Consider the following 19,954-nt stretch of genomic DNA (forward strand, 5'->3'; position numbering starts at 1 on the left):
ACCAGAGTGAGACACAGAGAGGTCACGAACCCCCCGTCACCCAGCCAGCCTGGAGAAGAGGTCAAAGGTCAACAGGATGCAGCCCTCACTCTGCGTTTTCTCCTCCTTTCTGCAGCGACGACCTTCCTCCAGACTCACCCTTGGGGGAGGAGGGGGAGGGAGAGGGGGAGCTCCAGCCCCAGCCTGAACCTCAGCCGCAGCCTGACCCTCAGACCCAGCCTCAGCCCCAGCCTCAGCCTGAGCCCCAGTCCGAGCCCCAGCCCGAGCCCCAGCCCGAGCCCCAGCCCGAGGGCACCAGTGAAGAAGCCCAGGATGCTCCCGCTGCCACCACGCCTAGCGGAGGGGAGCAGAAGGAGGGGGAGGGAGGAGACAAGCAGGAGGTGGAGGAGGTGGAGGAGAGAAAGCAGGAAGAGGTGGTGGTGGAGGAGAAGCGGCATGAGAGGGAGGTGGCAGCAGCAGCAGCAACAGCAGCGGTGGAGGTGGAGGAGGAGGTGGAGGAAGAGGAGGGAGGCGGGGCCCGGGGGGGAGCGGGGAGGAGAGCCAGCCTGCACCACACAGCCTCCCCCATGAGGGTGCAGCGCAACGGGGCCTGCTCGCACTCCGCCACCTCAGACTACGAGCTCTCGCTCGACCTCAAAAACAAGCAGGTAGGGTGTGTGGGGTGGGGAGGAGGGGGGAGAGGGGTTGTGGGGGGGGGGGGGGGGATTTGCTACTCGGATGGGGTTGTACTGTTATGTCTTGTGGTCTCTGTGGTTGTCCGTCTAGCTTCTTTGTCTGAGGTTGAGGCTGTTTGTTTTGGGGGTCAAGGATGTTGTTTTTTTGGTGCGTCTTGGATTGTGTGTTATGGCTGGGTTTTACTGTTTGGGGGTTCCTCCTCTGCCTTTTTGGTTGACTTTTGAGTCTGCCGTTAAATCTGTTGACTTGACAGGTGACTTTGGTTAGATCTGTCTGCTTGTTGTTTATCTGAGGGTGTTTCGGTTTGAGTTGAGGCTGTCTTTTTCATTACCATGAATCATCGTCATTGCCATCTTCATTATCACCTTCATTTGACATGGGGTTCTTATCGTTGGACAGGTTTGGCTGACGATGGCCTTTCACTTGAGACTGTGTGATACAGTATGTTTTGATGGTGTACATACAGCATTCTGCTGCAGGTCGTAACTCGTTGAATAGAACACGTGCGTCACACTGTGTCTGGGGATTTTCTATGGTAAAATGCAATCTAGTCGCATCCCCGATTCACTCACTCTCTCACTCTCTCACTCACTCACACCAATGTATGCACACATACAATGTGATACGATGTATCGTCATGGTTACAGAAGGGAAAGCGAAATCCCAGTGGTGATTTATTGCTTGCCGTGACCTAACTTTTATGATATGTTTTCTCTCCTGGTCTGTTCCCCCTTGTTGTATTCATCTCATGATCAAAGGTTCAGAGACACTGAACTGTAGAAGCTCAACATGCAGGCAGCCAGGGATCATTCACATGATGCTTCATACCCATGTTTGTTCTGTGTCTCACAAAGCTCATTCATCTTGTGTGTGTGTGTGTCTGCGTGTGTGTGTGTCTGTGTGTCTGTTGTCTGTGTGCATGTATGTGCGTGCACACGACACGTGTGTGTGTGTGTGTGTGTGTGTGTGTGTGTGTGCGTGTGTGTGCGTGTGTGTGCGTGCGTGTGTGTGCGTGTGTGTGCGTGTGTGTTCTCATCGTGCCTTCATCAGGGACTTTGGATTCATCAGACAATCATCTGCATTTGAGGCGCCATGATTGTTCACCTTCCATTACCATCCAATGATCTACAACAAGGTAAGGCAACTTTCCCATCGCAACGCACACCCAAATCACAAGTCTCAGACTCAGATGAAACCAACGCGGTCAGCGCCCATGCATCTCTCAAGGGCGTAAGATTGTCTCGCCCCGGGTTTGACATCCTCATCTCCCTTAATTATTCATGCTAAAGTAGAATCCTAAACTCAATGTCCTCCTCTACTCTCACCCTTTATTAAACTTATTTTTCTACCTCCCTTTCACCCCTGTTTTGTCCCCCTCTCTCACCCCTACTGGCGATTTAAAATTAGGCCTCCCTCTCCCCTGCTCTTTTAATCTCTCTTCTGAGGATTCTTTCCCCACCCCCCCTTCTCTCTCTGTCTCTCTCTCTAACTCTTTCTCTCTCTCACACACACATACACACACACACATACACACACACACGCACACACACAAACACACTTTCTCTCTGTCAGCAATAGCTGTACAGGTCCTATCTGTGAGATTGATCTTCTGTCCTGAGAGACATGCACCATGATGAGGTTTCACTCCACCGCCTATGGCTGGAAGTGTAAGGGCCTGATGGATCCAAAGATCAATGTCAGAGTGATCGGAAGGACCATGCCTTGATCACTGCAAAAGCCCATAATAAATGCTAACATACATCGATTGGACTGTTGGAATGTCACAGTATCTCTCCATGTTTTCTAGCAGTAGGGTTTGAGGAATTTGATATAATTACATAGTAAGTTGAAAATGCCACTTATGGTGTAAAGTGGTTGTGTATTCTGATTTGAGCATTTGCATGGCAATTTGAATACCTCCCTCAAGGACAAGCCAAATCACTACCTTGGACATCAAGAGACATTTCCTAGTTTTCACTCTTTAGACAGAACAAAAAAATATTATGCACAAATGCATGTTTACATTTATAGAGGATACACATGTTTATTGTTTCACTGGTAGAGAGGTCATTGAAAGTAAATAGCTTGGGTCTAGTCAGTGTTTGTCCAAGTGCCTCGAGTTGATCAACTTGTTGATGAAAGCTCCCTTTCTAATGGCTTCTCTCTGAGACCCATTTGTCCAACTCCATCCATTTTGTCTTTAGCCATAATTGCCTTTTTGTTGAGTGCTGCAGATCCCTGCTTGAGAAAGCGCTGGATTGAGCCCCCATGAATCAAACATCATTTATCTCTGTAATGTTTCTCAGGCGGGGGTGAGAAATGCCATCTGCAGCCTCTGTTCTCTCATAATCACACTCAAAACCCCAGTCAGAGAGGAGGGATATTTATGAGCAATATATCTCCAACTGCCATTATGTAAATGCTTGCTAAGTAATCCACATCAACGCAAACTTTTCAGGCAGACTTTTTGAGGCACTACACACGTCTGGAAGTTCAATATGTTTACTTGTGCGTCTTTAAACTGCTGATGCTTAAAAACTGTGGATTAGCAATTTTGATGACACCGGGTTGATGTTCACCGGGTTGCTGAGAGCAGTGAAAATAGATCTTATCCTGTACATTTCTCCATCTTCAATACTCAGTTCTCTTACGGTTTTGTGGTCCTGAGATTAAATTTGTTGAGGGACGGGTCGATACCATCCTGTCAAGTTCATTTTTTATCATCATGCCAGTTTTTGCATCAGCTGAACTTTCACTGTTTATAGGCCTATCATGCTTTGAGAAGTGAAATGTACTGTAGGATCAACTCCCTCTCACACCAAAAGGTTAAAGATTGAAGTTGGAGGGTTCAAACGAACGCTCAATAAGTAAATTACTTTCTTGACCTTACATTATCGACCGCACTCTCTCATGTGCTGTACAGTATAGTGAATGCACCTCCAGTTTTTGTAATTTAAGTGTTTCTGATTTTCTAGATTCTCTGAGATGACTGAATGTGCATGAGCTTAAAAGCTAATCAGGACCTCACATTTCACCCTTTTTGTTTGCTGCTGGCAGATCTAACCATTTGCTATGCCACCTCCCAACCGGAGCTTTGATTAACTCATTCGAAAGCAAGACTCATTCAATAAGCATGCGTCACTAAGGCAAACATCTAAGAAAACAGAGAGCTGATTTCAACTATTACAATTCTCCAGGGATGTGCTGAAGTGAACTATATTAGTGACCAACACATTAATGTTTGTATTTGTGTGTGTGTGTGTGTGTGCGTGTGTGTGTGTGTGTGTGTGTGTGTGTGTGTGTGTTCATTTTTCTTGCCCACCTCTATTGTGATGTTTGTTTAGTTGAAGTGAATGGGTATCATTTCGACTGGGAATGTCAGTGTTGTCCTTTGGGAATATTCATCGAGTTCAATGCAGTGAGAGAGAAAGCGATAGCAACAGTAGCACATTCCTCTGTAATGCAAATCTGACAAGTCACAACAAAATAACTTACAAAAGCAAATTGTGTTCCATACACAGTCTGACCTTTGATATTGGGAACCATTTTCATTTTCAGCATAAACATGTTTTCTCCCCCCAAACAGACTCTCTGAATGTGCTCTTTCTAAAAGCCTTAGGGTATTAATATTTCAGAGGTAAAAGGCAGTCCCATCTCTCATACTCAGTCTGGTCTTGAACCTTAACTCAAAATCCATCATCACCTCCATAAGCTCATAAAGATAGACTGGTTGTGTGTCTAAATTTGGACCGCCTTTGCATTCTGACTTCCACCATCTCTAGCCTCTCACCCTTTGACCCCGACAATGTTCTTTTTGCTTAACAAGCCATCTCATTACTACCAGCTGCCATTTCACTCATTGGAATTCATTCCACTTTTGTGGATCTCTCTCTGTTATTGCTTGAGGAGTTTTTGGAAACCTGTAACCTTATAACCTTTCACTCTAAATTACCTTCACACAGCTTGGTTTGCTTTAAAGGGATCTCATTATACTAGCTTGAAATGTTACCACATCTGTACTCTTGGATATTAGTGTTTTGGGAAGTATTCAATACATTTTCTGGAAACCACTAGCTTGTTACTCTGTGTCCTTCATGCTGTTATGATCACTTAACACTAAAGTCATTATTTCGTACCCCAATCCACATCCCCGTTCACGTCAGAGCAGCTTGGTAGCGTTTGGTCAGGATATTTTTTCCTCATTGTTTCCCGTTGAGTTGCGGAACGTCGGGTCAGACTGGCACTGATCCGCCTGTCAAACCCGATTTGGCGGCCCAGGCTGAACAGAGCGGTGTCATCACTGTTCCCTCAGGCCACGGCATCTCCGGAATGATCTCTCTCTCCGTCGGCGCTTAGTGAAGTGATCAGAAGCAAAACTGACAGCCGGCTAATGGGCGGATTCACAGTAGGACCACACTTGTTACATTGGTCCCTCTCCACCTCTATCTCTCTCTCTCTCTCTCTTTCTTTCTCTCTGTCTCTCCATCTCCATCTCATTCCAATGTATTCCTCTTTCCTTTCCTTTGCTTTCTACCTCAGCCATCCCTGTTCCCCTTAATCTCCCTCTTTCTCTCCTACCACCTTCCTTCCGTCCCTCCCTTTCCTATCTCGTCTCTTCCCCCTTCCCCCTCTCTGTCTCTCTCTCTTGCTCACCCGGGCTGGCAGAGTCTCTAATGGAATGGCAGAGTGTATCAGAGAGATACACGCTTAGATAAAACCTGTGACGTGACCTAAATGCTTTATTCACTGTCTCCTACCGACTCACAGAGACGGCAAAACAAACAAGGCAGACTACCTCTTTTAATCAAATGCCACCCCTGTGCTGAGTCCCCTCCCTCGGATCCAAGGCCACCTCTGCAGAGGCACTCTTTTGGTAATTTGTTTTGATGAGAGACACCTTTCTGAGGGATGGGTCACGGTTATTGCCGCAACTCTGTCTTTTGAGTCTCCCGAGGTCTGTCTCAGGGAGCAGTCAGAAATGATGAAGCTGACCTTGTCATAGCGTCTGTGTACTCAGAGTCGTCTCAGAACATTCCAGAAAAAAGTCATGTTTATTCAAGGCAGAGTCCGGTCGATCTGCAGGAAGAGAAAGCGATGTTCTGAATGTGAGACGTCTCTGAGAGTAGACTGTACTGTATTGCTCAAAGTGCCAGAGCCTATTCAGAACGACCTTAATATTCTCAGTACATCTCCTCCTTTTTCTCACAGTGGCTCTGCCGTGAAATGTAAATGGAGAAGATAAGGTGGATTTCTCAGTGTCATTTCGGTTTTCTAAAGAGCTTTGTAAGTGATGGAGTTCTCCAAATGACAATGGGGGAGATTGCATCACGCTGCAGCCACCCACTTATCGCAAATTGCAAAGCCTTGTGGGCATTATGGCCTATCTGTGCTGTCCACAGGAGGCAAGGGAGCTAGGTGACTTTGCAAGGACTGCAAATGGAGATTAGCGGATGAAAGTCACATTTTGTTCCCTCGTGGCACCGGTATCCCTCTAAAACCATTCACCCAATTGCCTTTGATTCACAGGGGGGATTTTTTTTTTACGTGAACTGACTTAATCCTTGTGTCCACATCATTCTAAAACATATCCCCTGCCAAATCCTCAACTGAGAAGCCATTAATACTGTATGTCAGGAAACCTAGTGGCGATAAAGAGAATAGCACAGAATTCTCGTCTCTTGTTGCGACAGAAAGTGTAAAAAAATCATCTCAGGATTAAAGTCATATCTGATTAATCTAGAGGCTAAGGATGACCACAGCCCAAAAAGCGAATAAACTCATGAAAAATGTGACTGCCGGAGCAGGCAGAACAAAACATGACATGGACTCTGTCGGATTATTTCTAAGATGCTCAAACTCTTATTATGGAGGAGTGAGTGGGAAAAGTTTCATTTCCCCATTGCTCTGTCTCTATCTGTTTTTTTTTTCTGTTTTTTTTACAGCATTAGGGTAATATTTCACAGGCAGGATTAATGGCTGGCTGATTTTCAGAACATTTAGAGAAAAGTTGAGGTCTCACAGATTATGTATCTGTTTATTGAAGGAAATTAATGGTTTGTCCACACAAATATGAGTCAGATATCAGTGATCAGATATCAACATTTGTGACTTTCTTTTGCCTATTTGCCTCTCAGCATTACCTGCCTGCATTTGATATTGATTGTCTACCAAATGTCATAATCAAATGATTGATGAAAGAATATGTAATACCACCATTATGTTCATAATATCTCCCATAAGTGCATACAGGCTCCTTCATTTTCTCTCTCTGTCATTCCTTCCATTTTGTCAGTCTCATTCTCTGCTCACTCACTCTTTGTGTCTAACTCATTCATTCCCCCCCCCCCCCCCCCCCCGCATCCCTCTTTTCCTCCCAGCTCTGATATTTATCTTCCGTGCTTCACAGAGCTGGAGAGGGAGAATATTGAAAATGTGAAAGCCTCTGTAATGACAGAACACCCTCGCTCTCCTCTCTCAGACTGATCCTGCTGTATACCAGAAGGATTATGGGTGTTGTAGGCCCCGCGTTCTCTATGACCTTGACGTTGGCGTGGCGTTTTTTGTTTGCTTGCCGTAAATGTTCAGATGTCCATCTCACAACCTTCACATTTGGGGCATATGTGTTCACACTCATGTCCATATCCATCCAGTCCTCTCAGCGTCAATGGTCACCCATGGTCATGGTCACCCATGGTCATTTGGAGTAATGTCAGCGTCATTTTGTTTTGAACACATTTATTAGTTAGAGTATTTCACCAAAAGGGTAGAGGTACTCAGATGGTCTTGTTTATGCATGTTGATTCTGCTGTGGTTTGAGCTTTAGAGACAGCCTTTTGTTTATTATAAGGGGATCTCTGTACAACTGGGGTGTATGTACTGCTGTATGTGCTCTGTCTTTGTTACACACTGTCTTGTCATCCTGCTTCCAGCTCATACTTGCCTATGACTGATACCCTTCTTTACAGTACATCCTTGTATGCTTTTCCACCCACAGTAAATGCCCCGTATGCTCATCTGTTCCATGTTGCATTGAAACATCAAAGCAGTAGAATTTCACTAATGCCTCGATCTGTCTTTCTCCTCCGTGTTTTCCAGATCGAAATGTTAGAGCACAAATACGGCGGCCACCTCACATCCCGCCGCGCCGCCTGCAAGATCCAGACTGCCTTCCGCCAATACCAGCTCAGCAAGAACTTTGAGAAGATCCGCAACTCTCTGCTGGAGAGCCGCCTGCCCCGGCGCATTTCCCTGCGCAAGGTCCGTGTGCAGAATGCCGAGGGCTTCTCCGCTGAGCGGGCACTGGCTGAAGGCTGCAGCCTGGCGGGCATCCCCCTGGTGCGCTCGCCATCGCTGCCTGCCACCGTGGGCGGCACCCTGACCGATCTGGAGGACTCCTTCACCGAGCAGGTCCAATCGTTGGCCAAGTCCATCGATGACGCGTTGAGCAACTGGAGCCTGAAGACCATGTGTCAGCTGCAAGAGGGCGGCACCTACCAGTTCAGCGCTGAGTCCTTCAGTACGGCCGGGGCTGGGGTTGGAGGTGGGGGAGGAGGGGAGGTGGGAGGAGGAGTGGATGAGTCTGCAGTTCTCCAGAACATACGGGGAGAGAGCATGGCAGACCTCTCTCGCAGCGCCAGCAAGCTGATGATGGCGTTCCGCGACGTGACGGTGCAGATTGACAGCCAGAATTTTCGCATGTCCTCCTCTGTCATGGAATCCTCCACTTCCGTCTCCCTTGGCAACTGTGTGCAGCAAGCAGGCGGTGTCACAACAGTCACTGCCACCCCTGCCACCACCACCACCAACGTCAACACCAACTCCATCCCCACCTCCATCCCGCCCGAGCCCCCTAAAGAACCCTCACCACCACCCCCTGAAGAGGCCCCTGTGGAACCCATGGAGCCCCCTCTACCCCCACAGGAACCCCCGCCACCCCCAGAACCAGAGATAGAAGAAGACGGGCTGGATGCTGACTTCCCGGCCCCCCCTCCCAGTGAGGAAGAGCTGGCCGAGGACGATCAACAGCCCCCCCTGACCCCATTGGACAAACTAGCCCAATCTCCCCAGGGCCCTGAGGTGGTGGTCATGGCACCTATGGGACCGACATGCACCCCTCAACCTCAGGATGGTGCACCACTGGTGGGCTCCTTGTCCTCTGCGGAGCCCCTGGAGGCCAAGCGGAGCAGCTCGGAGACGGCCGACAACAGCTCGGAGCAGATGAGCAGCAGCAGCACTTCCACAGAGGCACGCTCGGCCTCCGAGGCCTCCTCCAAGGAGGCGTTGCAGGCCATGATCCTCAGCCTGCCCCGCTACCACTGCGAGAACCCTGCCAGCTGCAAGTCGCCCACCCTCTCCACCGATGTCATGCGCAAACGCCTCTACCGCATCGGCCTCAACCTCTTCAACGTGTGAGTATCCACCCTCCCTCCCTAACTCCTAGCTCATAGACATGGGCTACATTCCAATATAGAAAGTCATCCCCTCTATGTCCTCTTTCAATAATACTAACAGAATAAGGAACGGATAGGTGAAAGTTATATGCTGGAATATAGATGGTTTTCCTTTCCTACCTCCCTCTCTCTCACATACACACACACTGCCACTCAAACGCACATGGTTATGGGATCATGATCGATGGGGGTTCAAAGCTCTTATTCAGAAGAGAAAGGTAGGTGTTGCTGGTTCTCATGGTGTTCTCTCTGGGGTAGCACTCCATTATAAAGACCCTCATGGAAACTATCTGTAGATTTCCTTTAATGTATATAGGAAAGAAGCAGAGACAACTAAATCAATGATTTTCATTGACAGTTAAGTTCTCTAGCTCCCCTTCTGTCAATCTATCTCTCCCTCACTCTCTCCACCTCTACCTCTATCTCTTTTTCTCCTCCCTCTTCTCTTCATGTATCTTTTTCCTTCTTCCTCTCCATCTACCCCCTCTCTCTCCACAGAAGGTCAGGTATTCTGCTGTTGGCCACAGCTGCAGAGAGAGAGAGAGGGAGAGAGAGAGAGAGAGAGAGAGAGAGAGAGAGAGTGAGGGAGAGAAAGAGAGAGAAAGAGAGAGAGGTCCTCCCACCTCGACCTCTCTCTCTTTCTCTCTTTCTCTTTCTCTCCCTCACTCTCTCTCTCTCTCTCTCTCTCTCTGTCCCTCCCTCTCTCTCTCTCTCTCTCTCTTTCTCTACAGCTGTGGCCAACAGCAGAATGCCTGTCACCTTCAGTTTGTCTTTGAGTCCAAAAATAGCTCCCCTGTTTTCTGTGCGTGGCTCAAGTGGTGGAGACCAGACACAAATGGAACAAGGGTGATTTGACAATGTAATAACAGTGGATAATGTAATAACCTTTAATAATGTAATAAACGTGTTCAACTTCATCTGGTGGTTATTATGTTATCCAGTGAGTAAACACTTTTAAGTGTCTCATGCATGAGTGCTTTGAGTCCCGTAATAGGTTGAGGCAGCTCTGGTATTACTTGTGAGTAGCCAGTAAGACTACAAACATACAATATGTGTATGTAATAATGTCAATGTTCATGCCATGCTAACAGTGCCTAGTTTGCAAGCTCTGAAAACAATAACTATACCAGTCTTATCAAGTCTACCACCCTGATTCTGCTGCAGCAAGATGGCACATTGTGTTGCCCATATGTCTTATTCGTGTGCTGTCTGCAGACAAGCCTTCCTTTACTTAACTTAAGAAAAACTTCAAAATTTAAGATTTAGGAAAAAAAAGTTTAAGGTTGACATCTTAGAAAAATATCAAAAGCCGACATTTTGAACTTTGTGAGCATTGTATTGCTTATTATTAGGTTTAAGGAAGTTGTAAGGCCATAGTTAGGGTAAGGATCTTAAAGTGATTATATGGAACTTTTGACCTAGAGACACTGAACGAAAGAAAGGTGGAATGGGATGAAAACGAGAGAGATGTAGAGATGGACAATGTGTGAGCTAAAGCGCCCATGCTGTAGCTGCATCAGAAGCAAATCCCTCTTCTATCCCCCCTCTCTCTCCCTGTTCTCTGTCTCCATTTTCTCCTCCGCACAGTGTGTCTATATATAACCCCCATATGAAATCATAGAGATTTAATGGGGCTCCCCAGACTGAGAGAGCTGGACCAGCACTTTCTGGGCTTTCTGTGGAACAGCAAACAGGATGAACATAAGTCTGGGGCTGGATTTAAGTGGCTTCACTTCAAGACCGTACCTTGCAAAGTGAAAGAGAGAGAGAGTGGGGGCTTGAGAAAGAGACATGCACGCACGCATGCACGCACGCACGCACACGCGCACGCACACACAGAATAGGATTTAGACAGAAAAAGGGTGAGATTGAATGAAAGTGAATAAATAAAGGAATGAGAGTGATAAAGACAGAAAACGAGGGAGAGAAGGGCGGGAGAAAGGGAGGTCTGAGTTATGAGGCTGTTCCTCTGAAAACATCCCTCCTTGCCGAACCTTCATAGCACGTTGTTTATAATTCATGATATTTATATTACTTTTCTGATGGATCTTTAAAGCGATCCCTTCTAGAGATCATATGCAAATTAAACTTCCCCCTCTTCTCACTGCTGGATTTTTAAAGCTCATGGATAACATGAAGTTTATCTAGCCATTCGGTCACTCTAGAAAATTCACTCCTCATTCAATACTCACTTTCAGGAACCGAGCCCACCGCACCTCCCTAATTCCCAAGCCCCCCAGCTCCACACCTGAAAAGTAGAAAAACAGGCATTCATGTTGAATTCCACAATGTTTATTTTCTCCCCCTGTCATGCTCTGTCCATTTTAAATGATTCCTGCCCTGCCATTCACTCTGCTTAGTGAAGAGTGACTAATTCAGGACCAGATAAGAAGGGCTCCCAAGATAATCACCAGACAGGTGCATGATGGGTAAACCGCAGTGGACGGTAGTCAGGAGGTTGGAGAAGAGTTGTAAGGGGCCCATACAGAGCACATCACAGGAATCTATAATAGGGGAAACTTTTTTAAATGCAATTAATTTCCCACTTTGAGCATGTCCTCAAGGGTCCAAGCCACCCTTCTTTGAGGAAAATGGATGAGACCATTTTCTGTCTATAGCTGTTAAGACTTGGGAAGTCCACTCATGGTCTAGATAGAACCAATCAGTTGGAAGACATTAGGGTTGGTTCCAAAAGAATAATGGCAACCATCCAAAGCCGGAATCCTGATTAGTAATTCTGTTGCAAGTCGAGGGTATAATTAAAAGTTCCTCGCTACTGTGGGAACTTGTACCTTTCGGAATTAGGCTTAAGTTTGAGACCATTTGGTCGGGACAGCATTTCATTCCTCTCTCATCCCCCTTTGTTGCGTTTTTTTCCAATATCCACAAAAATATCCCAAATACTGAATGTTCCCTAATTCGTTATGAATGTTCCTTAATTCGTTATGAATGTTCCTTAATTCGTTATGAATACTCGTTGGCCTGGAAGCAATGGTGCACTGTGATGAAACGAGTGGCAGGCGATGGGTCCTCTGAGATGATTGCTGAGTCAGTGGGGACTCCAGGTATTGTACATATGCCTGCTTAAAATTGCATTACAGAGAGTGATCGAGCTTTTGCTCCCTCTCAAAAACATTAATTCACAGAGAGAAAATCCCTTTACACATCCTTATATTTCTCCTCTCTCAAGTACAATAGTTTGCATGTGTGTTTTTTTGTTCATTCAAACCTACTGTTTAGCCCATTTGTATAGCCTGGCTAGTATCTCTGAGGTTAATTTCAGATCATTTACACACTGTCATCGGGAGCAGCAAATGAACAGGAATAGCTCAGGGAAAGCTTTGGATGCTAAGTATGTGACTGTGTGTTTGCCAACCAGTGTGGGTGGTAGAAGGGTACGAGGTTTGCGTGTCTATTTTTTACCAGCATTTTTACACTTCTCGCAGCCTTTTGTGTTGTAATCAAAGAAGCATCGAAGATTCGAAGAACATATGCAAAAATCGCTCTCTGGCTTAATACCTGTTTGGAAGCCATTCTCTGTGATGCTTCAAGGTTTGATGTGACTTTGAGGAAAGTTTGTTCGCAGTGAGTCCACACCCTTTTCTCTATACTACCCCACCCCCACTCCTTACTTTCTTTCGCTGATCACCCACCTTGGAGAGATAAGCCTGTTTTTAATAAAGTGACTGCATGCTGAGAGTGAGAGAGATGGGGAAAAGAGAGGGAGCGAGGGAAAAGAGAGAAGGATTCAGGCTTATTAGTTCCAGCAGTTCATATCCTCCCTCTAATACCTGTGTTGTTCCCCCTCTTGCATTCTAAGCAGGCAACTGTGCTGTGGGCTAAAACAGAACCATCTCCCTCTCTCTCTGTCTCTCTCTCTCTCTCTCTCTCTCTCTCTCTCTCTCTCTCTCTCTCTCTCTGGTGAGCCAATCCTCCCATAACAAATAATTAGTAGGGGCAGGATGAAGGGACCAGCCCTGTATCATAACCTGCACGTGCAAATATTGACATTAAATGACTTTTCCTATTCGTCATTTCCCCTTGTGCAAACCTTCTACACTCCGAGTTAGCAGGCAAACACAGAAAGGTCGTTTGCTAGCTTGGTGCTCATAATTCTTCTGTATTATTTGAACTCTTGCTAGCTCGACGTCGATTCCTCTTATAACAGATCCCTCGTGTAGGCTACGGCTAACACTTCGACGGTCGGCTAGCTTCAAGTGCTTGTGGTTTTACGGACCATTTGATCCCTTAGCTAGCTTTTGACAAAGCAACATTTTTCTTTGCCGCATGCAGGAAATATGACCTCCCTGTTTGCAGGAAGTTTGGTGTGTTCAGCCAGCTGGGCTTCTCCACATATTGTACCTTTCAAAGGTTTTACAGCCTATAAGTCACTGGAACTAAGCCTGTCGACTTGTATCGCACAGTGCAACCCAGTGGCTCAGACTGTTGTGTGTGTGTGTGTGTGTGTATATATGTGTGTGTGTGTGTATATGTGTGTGTGTGTGTGTGTGTGTCTGTGTGTGTGTGTGTGTGTGTGTGTGTGTGTGTCTGTGTGTCTGTGTGTGTGTGTGTGTGTGTGTGTGTGTGTGTGTGTGTGTGTGTGTGTGTGTGTGTGTATATGTGTGTGTGTGTGTGTGTGTGTATATATATGTGTGTGTGTGTGTGTGTGTGTGTGTGTGTGTCTGTGTGTGTGTCTGTGTGTGTGTCTGTGTGTGTGTGTGTGTGCTGCCTTGTGTAGAGAGAAGGTAGATCAGGAAGGAAAGAGAGTGTGAACTGAAATAAGCAGATGAAGGAGGGAGCCAAGGGAGAGTAAGGAGAAATTGAAAAAGAAAGTGAGAGAGAGAGGGAAAGAGGAAGAGATTGAATAAAAGAGAGAGAGTGTCGTGGGACGAGGTAGACATGAAGCCTCAGAGAGACCACTTGATAAGGTTTTCACCAGTAGTGTGGACAGAATGCCAATGCTTCGATTGCACTGGGAATGAGGTTGTCAAGGACATTTCTGTCCCTGGGGCTCAGTGCTACAGTGTCCTCTAGCCCTTATTGGGAGTGGGAGGGCCTCTGACGGAGAAAGTTCCTCCCAGGAACACAGAGAGAGCCTCTCTAGCTGATATTTATAATAAGTCTACTCTCTGTTAGTATGTATAGATCTCCCCTCCTCATGCTCTATTGCACTTGTCTAGACCACTCAACACAGAACCATTCTAAGAGCATTGAGGATTCTGAGTGCACCCTGTGTGCGTGTGTGAGTGTGTGTGAGTGTGTGTGTGTGTGTGTGTGTGTGTGTGTGTGTGTGTGTGGTGTGTGTGCGTGCGTGCGTGCGTGTGTGTGTGGTGTGTGTGTGTGTGCCTGCTTGCCTGCGTGCGTGCGTGTGTGTGTGTATGTCAGGTGGGCTCTTCGCATGGGTGGGCTTTTCACTTGCACACATGGAAATAGACGTGCCACAGTGGTTCATGAATTAAAGATGAGAGGAGAGTTAGAGGGGCCTCGTGTGTGTGTGTGTGTGTGTGTGTGTGTAGAGCTGCAGGGGTGACATGCTATGTCAGGACTAATTAACACAATAGATCAGCAAAACCTACCCAACTCTACCAGAGGAGCAACCTGGGGCCAGGATCTCTCCAGTTACTTTCTGTGTATGTCTGGTGTGTGTGTGTGTGTGTGTGTGTATGTGTGTGTGTGTGTGTGTGTGTGTGTGTGTGTGTGTGTGTGTGTGTGTGTGTGTGTGTGTGTGTGTGTGTGTGTGTGTGTGCAGGTGCACGCGCCTGTGTGCGTACATGCGTGCATGTGTACATGCATACATGCGTGTGTGTGTGTGTGTTCATGCTGGTGTGTTTGTTTATACACTCTATCTGCAAGGAATACGAGGGTGTCTTAGGGCAGCAGTTATTTTTTTGCAAAATCAGCACAATAATTGACAAATAATTGCTTAGTTTCCCTCTCCAGGTGGCTCATATTGCGTGTTCGCATTTCACAAAACTATGAGCAATAAGAGCCCTCCATCCAGATGGATTTGCAGTATATTCTCCCATAGTCCCCTGAGAGAGAGAAATCTGTCAGTGTGAATGAGCATCATATGCTACTTCAGTAAAGCTGACCTCAACCGCCCTCTCAGCAAAAGAAGGACACAAGATCCAACAGCGTCAAAAACCCTCCTCTACACCGGCTCTATATCAGTTTTATGAAGAAGGGTTCAGATCACTTACAGTTCCACCTCCGTCCTGTGTTTCACCCTCTCAAATGATTGCTAGAGTGGCTACGCTAACCCGTCATAAATCTATCAATGTTTACTGGGGGGAATAAAATGGGGCCGCTCTTGGAGACGGGCGACAGAGAGTGCTGACTGTTAAACCGTTTTAGGACCATAAAGCATGGTCTTCTTCTGCTGGCACTGTTTCTATCTATGCCTATCTCTTCACTTGTAATGTGGGGGGGGGGGGGGGTGGAGTGTAGCAAAAGTTGCGATTGACTGTAGCAAAAGTTGCGATTGACAAGGTTGAATATTTATCCTCGACACGGTTTTGATAGTGTTTTTGTGTGTGTATTGGAGAGGATTGTTTGTGTGTGTGTGTGTGTGTGTGTGTGTGTGTGTGTGTGTGTGTGTGTGTGTGTGTGTGTGTGTGTGTGTGTGTGTGTGTGTGTGTGCTTGGAAAAAGTACCATTTGGTGTTATCCCAAGAGAGTTTATTTGCCCTCTGTCTTCAGACAGTTTCAGTGAGTTTGCAATACGCAGGGAGCTGTCTATTCAGCACCACAGCTGGGCCCTGTCTGGGATGCACCGCTCACTCTTTCTTTTCATCTCTCTCTATCTTTCTATCCTTCGATTCGATGTTTCTCCATCTATGTTTCTCTTCATCTCTAACTTCGCCCCCCATCTGTTGTGTGTCGTCTCTCTCTTTCCCTTCCTTATTTTTTTTCTCTCTCTCTCTCTCTCTCTCTCTCTCTCCCTCCCTCTCTTTACCTCTTCCTCTCTGACCTCTCAGACTGTCATCCCATTGTTCTCACATCTGTTCTTTATTCCCCATCTCCCTCCCCACCCCTTTCCTTTCTCTTCCACCACCTCTCCCTCTCTCACCCTCACTCCTCCCTCCCCCTCACCATTACCCCTCTCTCTCACCCTCACTCCTCCCTCCCCCTCACCATTACCCCTCTCTCTCACCCTCACTCCTCCCTCCCCCTCACCCTTACCCCTCTCTCTCTCCCTCAATCCCTCTCTCCCTCTCTCTCTCTCTCTCTCTCTCTCTCTCTCCCTGTCTTACTAAGCCCATTAGCTGTGGTGCACATGGCCTCCTTACATAACCATTGTGGTGATAGCACTGCACAGTGTTGAGGATGGGGGAAATGTGCTGTGGTACTTTGAGCCTCCCCACCACATCATGTTCCCCTCCTGTTTAAAAGGGCTATAAATAGCTTAAGTGCAGATATTACACTCTTATGAGAGAGGGGGGGAGTATAAATGAGTAATAATCTCCAACATGCATCCAAGGATTGGGAAAGAGAGGCTTTGTTTGAATTCATTTGATGTCATTACACAGAATGTGGCTGGGTGTTGAGTACACAGATAAACCTATGTCCACATCCAATCAGAAACATGGGTATTCACACACCTACACAGGCCAACACGCAAGGTACACATGCATGCACACACACACACACACACACACACACACAGGTAAGAGTCCTCCAGTTATTTATTTATGTGCTATTCATTCTGCATCACTATAATTTTCTCTACTACACTTAAGCTGTCTTCATACATTCATACCGTATGAAGACATATGCATATGTTGCATTCAAGAGCACCATTGTAATTCCAGGCAGTATCCTCAGAGTTTAACTGTGCAGCGAGCTGTTTAATTATTGTTAATGAACGTAATGATTCAGTAAGGGAATGAATATGAATGAGCCGCTGCCTATGTGTTTTATCATTTTAACGGTCACCACCTCCGCCGCAGAGTGTTGTGTACAATTAGCTTGTTGCCTGCAACAGATTTCCATTACAACGATCCCATTATTGCTTTGTATCATTTTTATTGCTTATATTGTGACTCTAATGCACCCCTATGCATCGTCATTTAGAAAGCTGTAATTGCAGGAGTTACAGTTTGAAAGACAGAGAGAGGAGATATCGTATATTTTACACTTACCTGAACTAGTGTCCGCTGGTCATTAACAGGCAAGATGATAAAGTCATGTCTTTCCATCGAATTGCAATGAAGTAAAGATGAGCTACTTTGTTAAAGGAAGAAGTACTCACACACTGTTAATGTTACCAATTGGCAGTATACTACGAACAGAATATGCAATTATTTTTAGACCATCATTATTGTAGGCCTAAATAAAGACAAATAATGATACTTCATACACAAAGAAAAGTGATCACTTACAGTATGACTAATATCTCTCTCTCTCTCTCTCTCTCTCTCTCTCTCTCTCTCTCTCTCTGTCTCTCTCTGTCTCTCTCCTTCTCTCAGGAACCCTGATAAGGGCCTCCAGTTCCTCATCTCGCGAGGCTTCATCCCGGACACGCCCATAGGCGTGGCCCACTTCCTGCTCCAGAGGAAGGGGCTGAGCCGACAGATGATTGGCGAGTTCCTGGGCAACAGCAAGAAACCTTTCAACAGAGATGTCCTAGAGTGAGTACCTTATTCTCTAAACTATCCTTTCTTGATCAAAACAATCTACATGTATTTCTATTGTGCTTTTACTGAAGGCGACAGTGGTGAGCTAAAACTTTGGAAGAAACCTTTAGAGTGACTAGACTCAAGAGGGTGTAAATGATGTTAAGCCCTTCCCCCCTTCCCTACCTTGACGTAATCATCACAGAAGCCTTGGTTGGTCAAAGCTATGTATTGAAACCCTTTAGTTTCCCCCCACCAGACATCTTAGATCAGTTAGAATGACTGAGAAAAGAAAGAGGGGATCTCAACAGTAAAGACCCTTGCTTTGGTGACTGAGACCAGTTGATCTGAGACAAACCCACTAGCAAAGCAAAATGAACAGTTAAGCTTCCATCTGATATTGCTGTGTAATCCTGGAGCTTTCAGCTTTCACACACAGACACAGACAGTCAGGCAGACAGACAGACAGACAGACAGACAGGCAGGCAGGCAGGCAGGCAGGCAGGCAGGCAGGCAGGCAGACAGACAGACAGGCAGGCAGGCAGGCAGGCAGGCAGGCAGGCAGGCAGGCAGACAGACAGACAGACAGACAGGCAGGCAGGCAGGCAGGCAGACAGACAGGCAGGCAGGCAGGCAGGCAGGCAGGCAGGCAGACAGACAGGCAGGCAGGCAGGCAGGCAGGCAGGCAGGCACACAGACAGACAGGCAGAAAGACAGCCAGACAGCCAGAGAGGCAATCAAGCACACACACACACACACACACACACACACACACACACACACACACACACACACACACACACACAGAGTCTGGGACATAATAAGATGTTTGTTGCTGGTGTTTGTTTCTCTCCATCTGTGACTAGGGCCAGCCACTCCATCTTTTAATTAGATCTACCAACAGCTGAGCTCCGATATCACTCTCCATTCTGAACACTGAAACCATCAATACGGCCTCCAAATGAATACATCCTGGGGGATAGTTTCTGCAGACCAACAGATATGTTCTGTGTGCACGTATTTGTTTCTGCAGACCAACAGATATGTTCTGTGTGCACGTATTTGTTTCTGCAGACCAACAGATATGTTCTGTGTGCACGTATTTGTTTCTGCAGACCAAAGAACGTTCTTTGTATCTAGCTATACCGGCGTCGACCACATGTGGTGCTATAAGATATACGTCAAAAACATTAAGATGCGTTGTGTGAGAGTTACGTGAATTACTGGATACATTACTGAGAAACACATCAATTAGGATTTGCATGTCGGTTCTATCTGGCTGATATTGTAGCTATGAGTGTTGGTTAAGACCTTCTTAGATAGAAAAAAGGCCTATGCCACCCAGACAGGCTGTCGAGCGTTTTATTACACACGAGATGAAATAAAGATTAAGAAGCCAACCGAAGAGTGGTTCAAAGGCGTTGTTGATCAGCGTTTTCTTTTCTTTTTTTCTGCTCTTTTGCTTTTTAATAAGATAAATCCCACAGCTGGGCATGACGTCTCTTTCAAGTGGTCTTATGAGAGATGTACTGTATGCACACACGCACGCACGCACTGTATGCATGCACACACCCACACCCACACCCACACACACACACAAACATCACGCTAATGGGTGCCCCCCAAATAAAATCATGCATGAACATGAGTACAATACAGTAATACAATACTTTAACCAGGTGCATTGCGTGGAATTAGATGAGTTAAACGATTCCAAAATACACCTCTTTCATGACAAAGCACCTCTTTGCTGAAATGGTTCTAGAAATGACTTTGCTGCACCTCAATGGTGCCATAAAGAACCCCCCTTCAAAAAGTATATTTCTCTCTCTCTCTTTAATTCTTTGTTTCTTGCTCTCTCTCTTTTTCTCTTTCTTTGCTCCATCTCTCTGCCAGCGTTCTCTATTGCTTTCCCCTCAGTAATTGTCCTCTTTCTCTTTTCCCCTAAGTCTAATAGCAACTAAAGGTATTTTAACCTGTCTGTATATTTTTTTTGTTATCTTGAGCCACTGAAATGTGTGTCCTAGAGAAAATAAGCTCTCCAGTTCTAGCTCCAAACCCCACCTCTCCCTGTATTTCAGGTTATCCATACTATGAAATGCTCTCGACCAGGTGGTGAAATACATTAACAGGAAAATGCTTTTAAGGGCTTCAAACTTGTACTACCATACATTATTGAACATAGAACTGTTTAAATCCCTCAGAATGAGATAAA

General features: G+C 46.2%; 1 protein-coding gene across 1 annotated transcript in view; it reads left to right on the forward strand.

Moving 5' to 3' along the window:
- Positions 1-19,954, forward strand: part of iqsec3a (IQ motif and Sec7 domain ArfGEF 3a) — a gene marked incomplete at both ends in the record, with an annotated part of 82,340 nt that overhangs the window by 38,139 nt on the left and 24,247 nt on the right. Inside the window, 3 exons of the mRNA XM_083692560.1 lie at positions 116-647; positions 7,771-9,083; positions 17,593-17,754. Coding sequence (XP_083548686.1) covers positions 116-647; positions 7,771-9,083; positions 17,593-17,754 — 2,007 coding nt within the window. The remainder of the gene's footprint in view (positions 1-115; positions 648-7,770; positions 9,084-17,592; positions 17,755-19,954) is intronic.

Source organism: Argentina silus (assembly GCF_951799395.1).
Source record: "Argentina silus genome assembly, chromosome: 20".
Classification (NCBI taxonomy): Eukaryota; Metazoa; Chordata; class Actinopteri; order Argentiniformes; family Argentinidae; genus Argentina; species Argentina silus.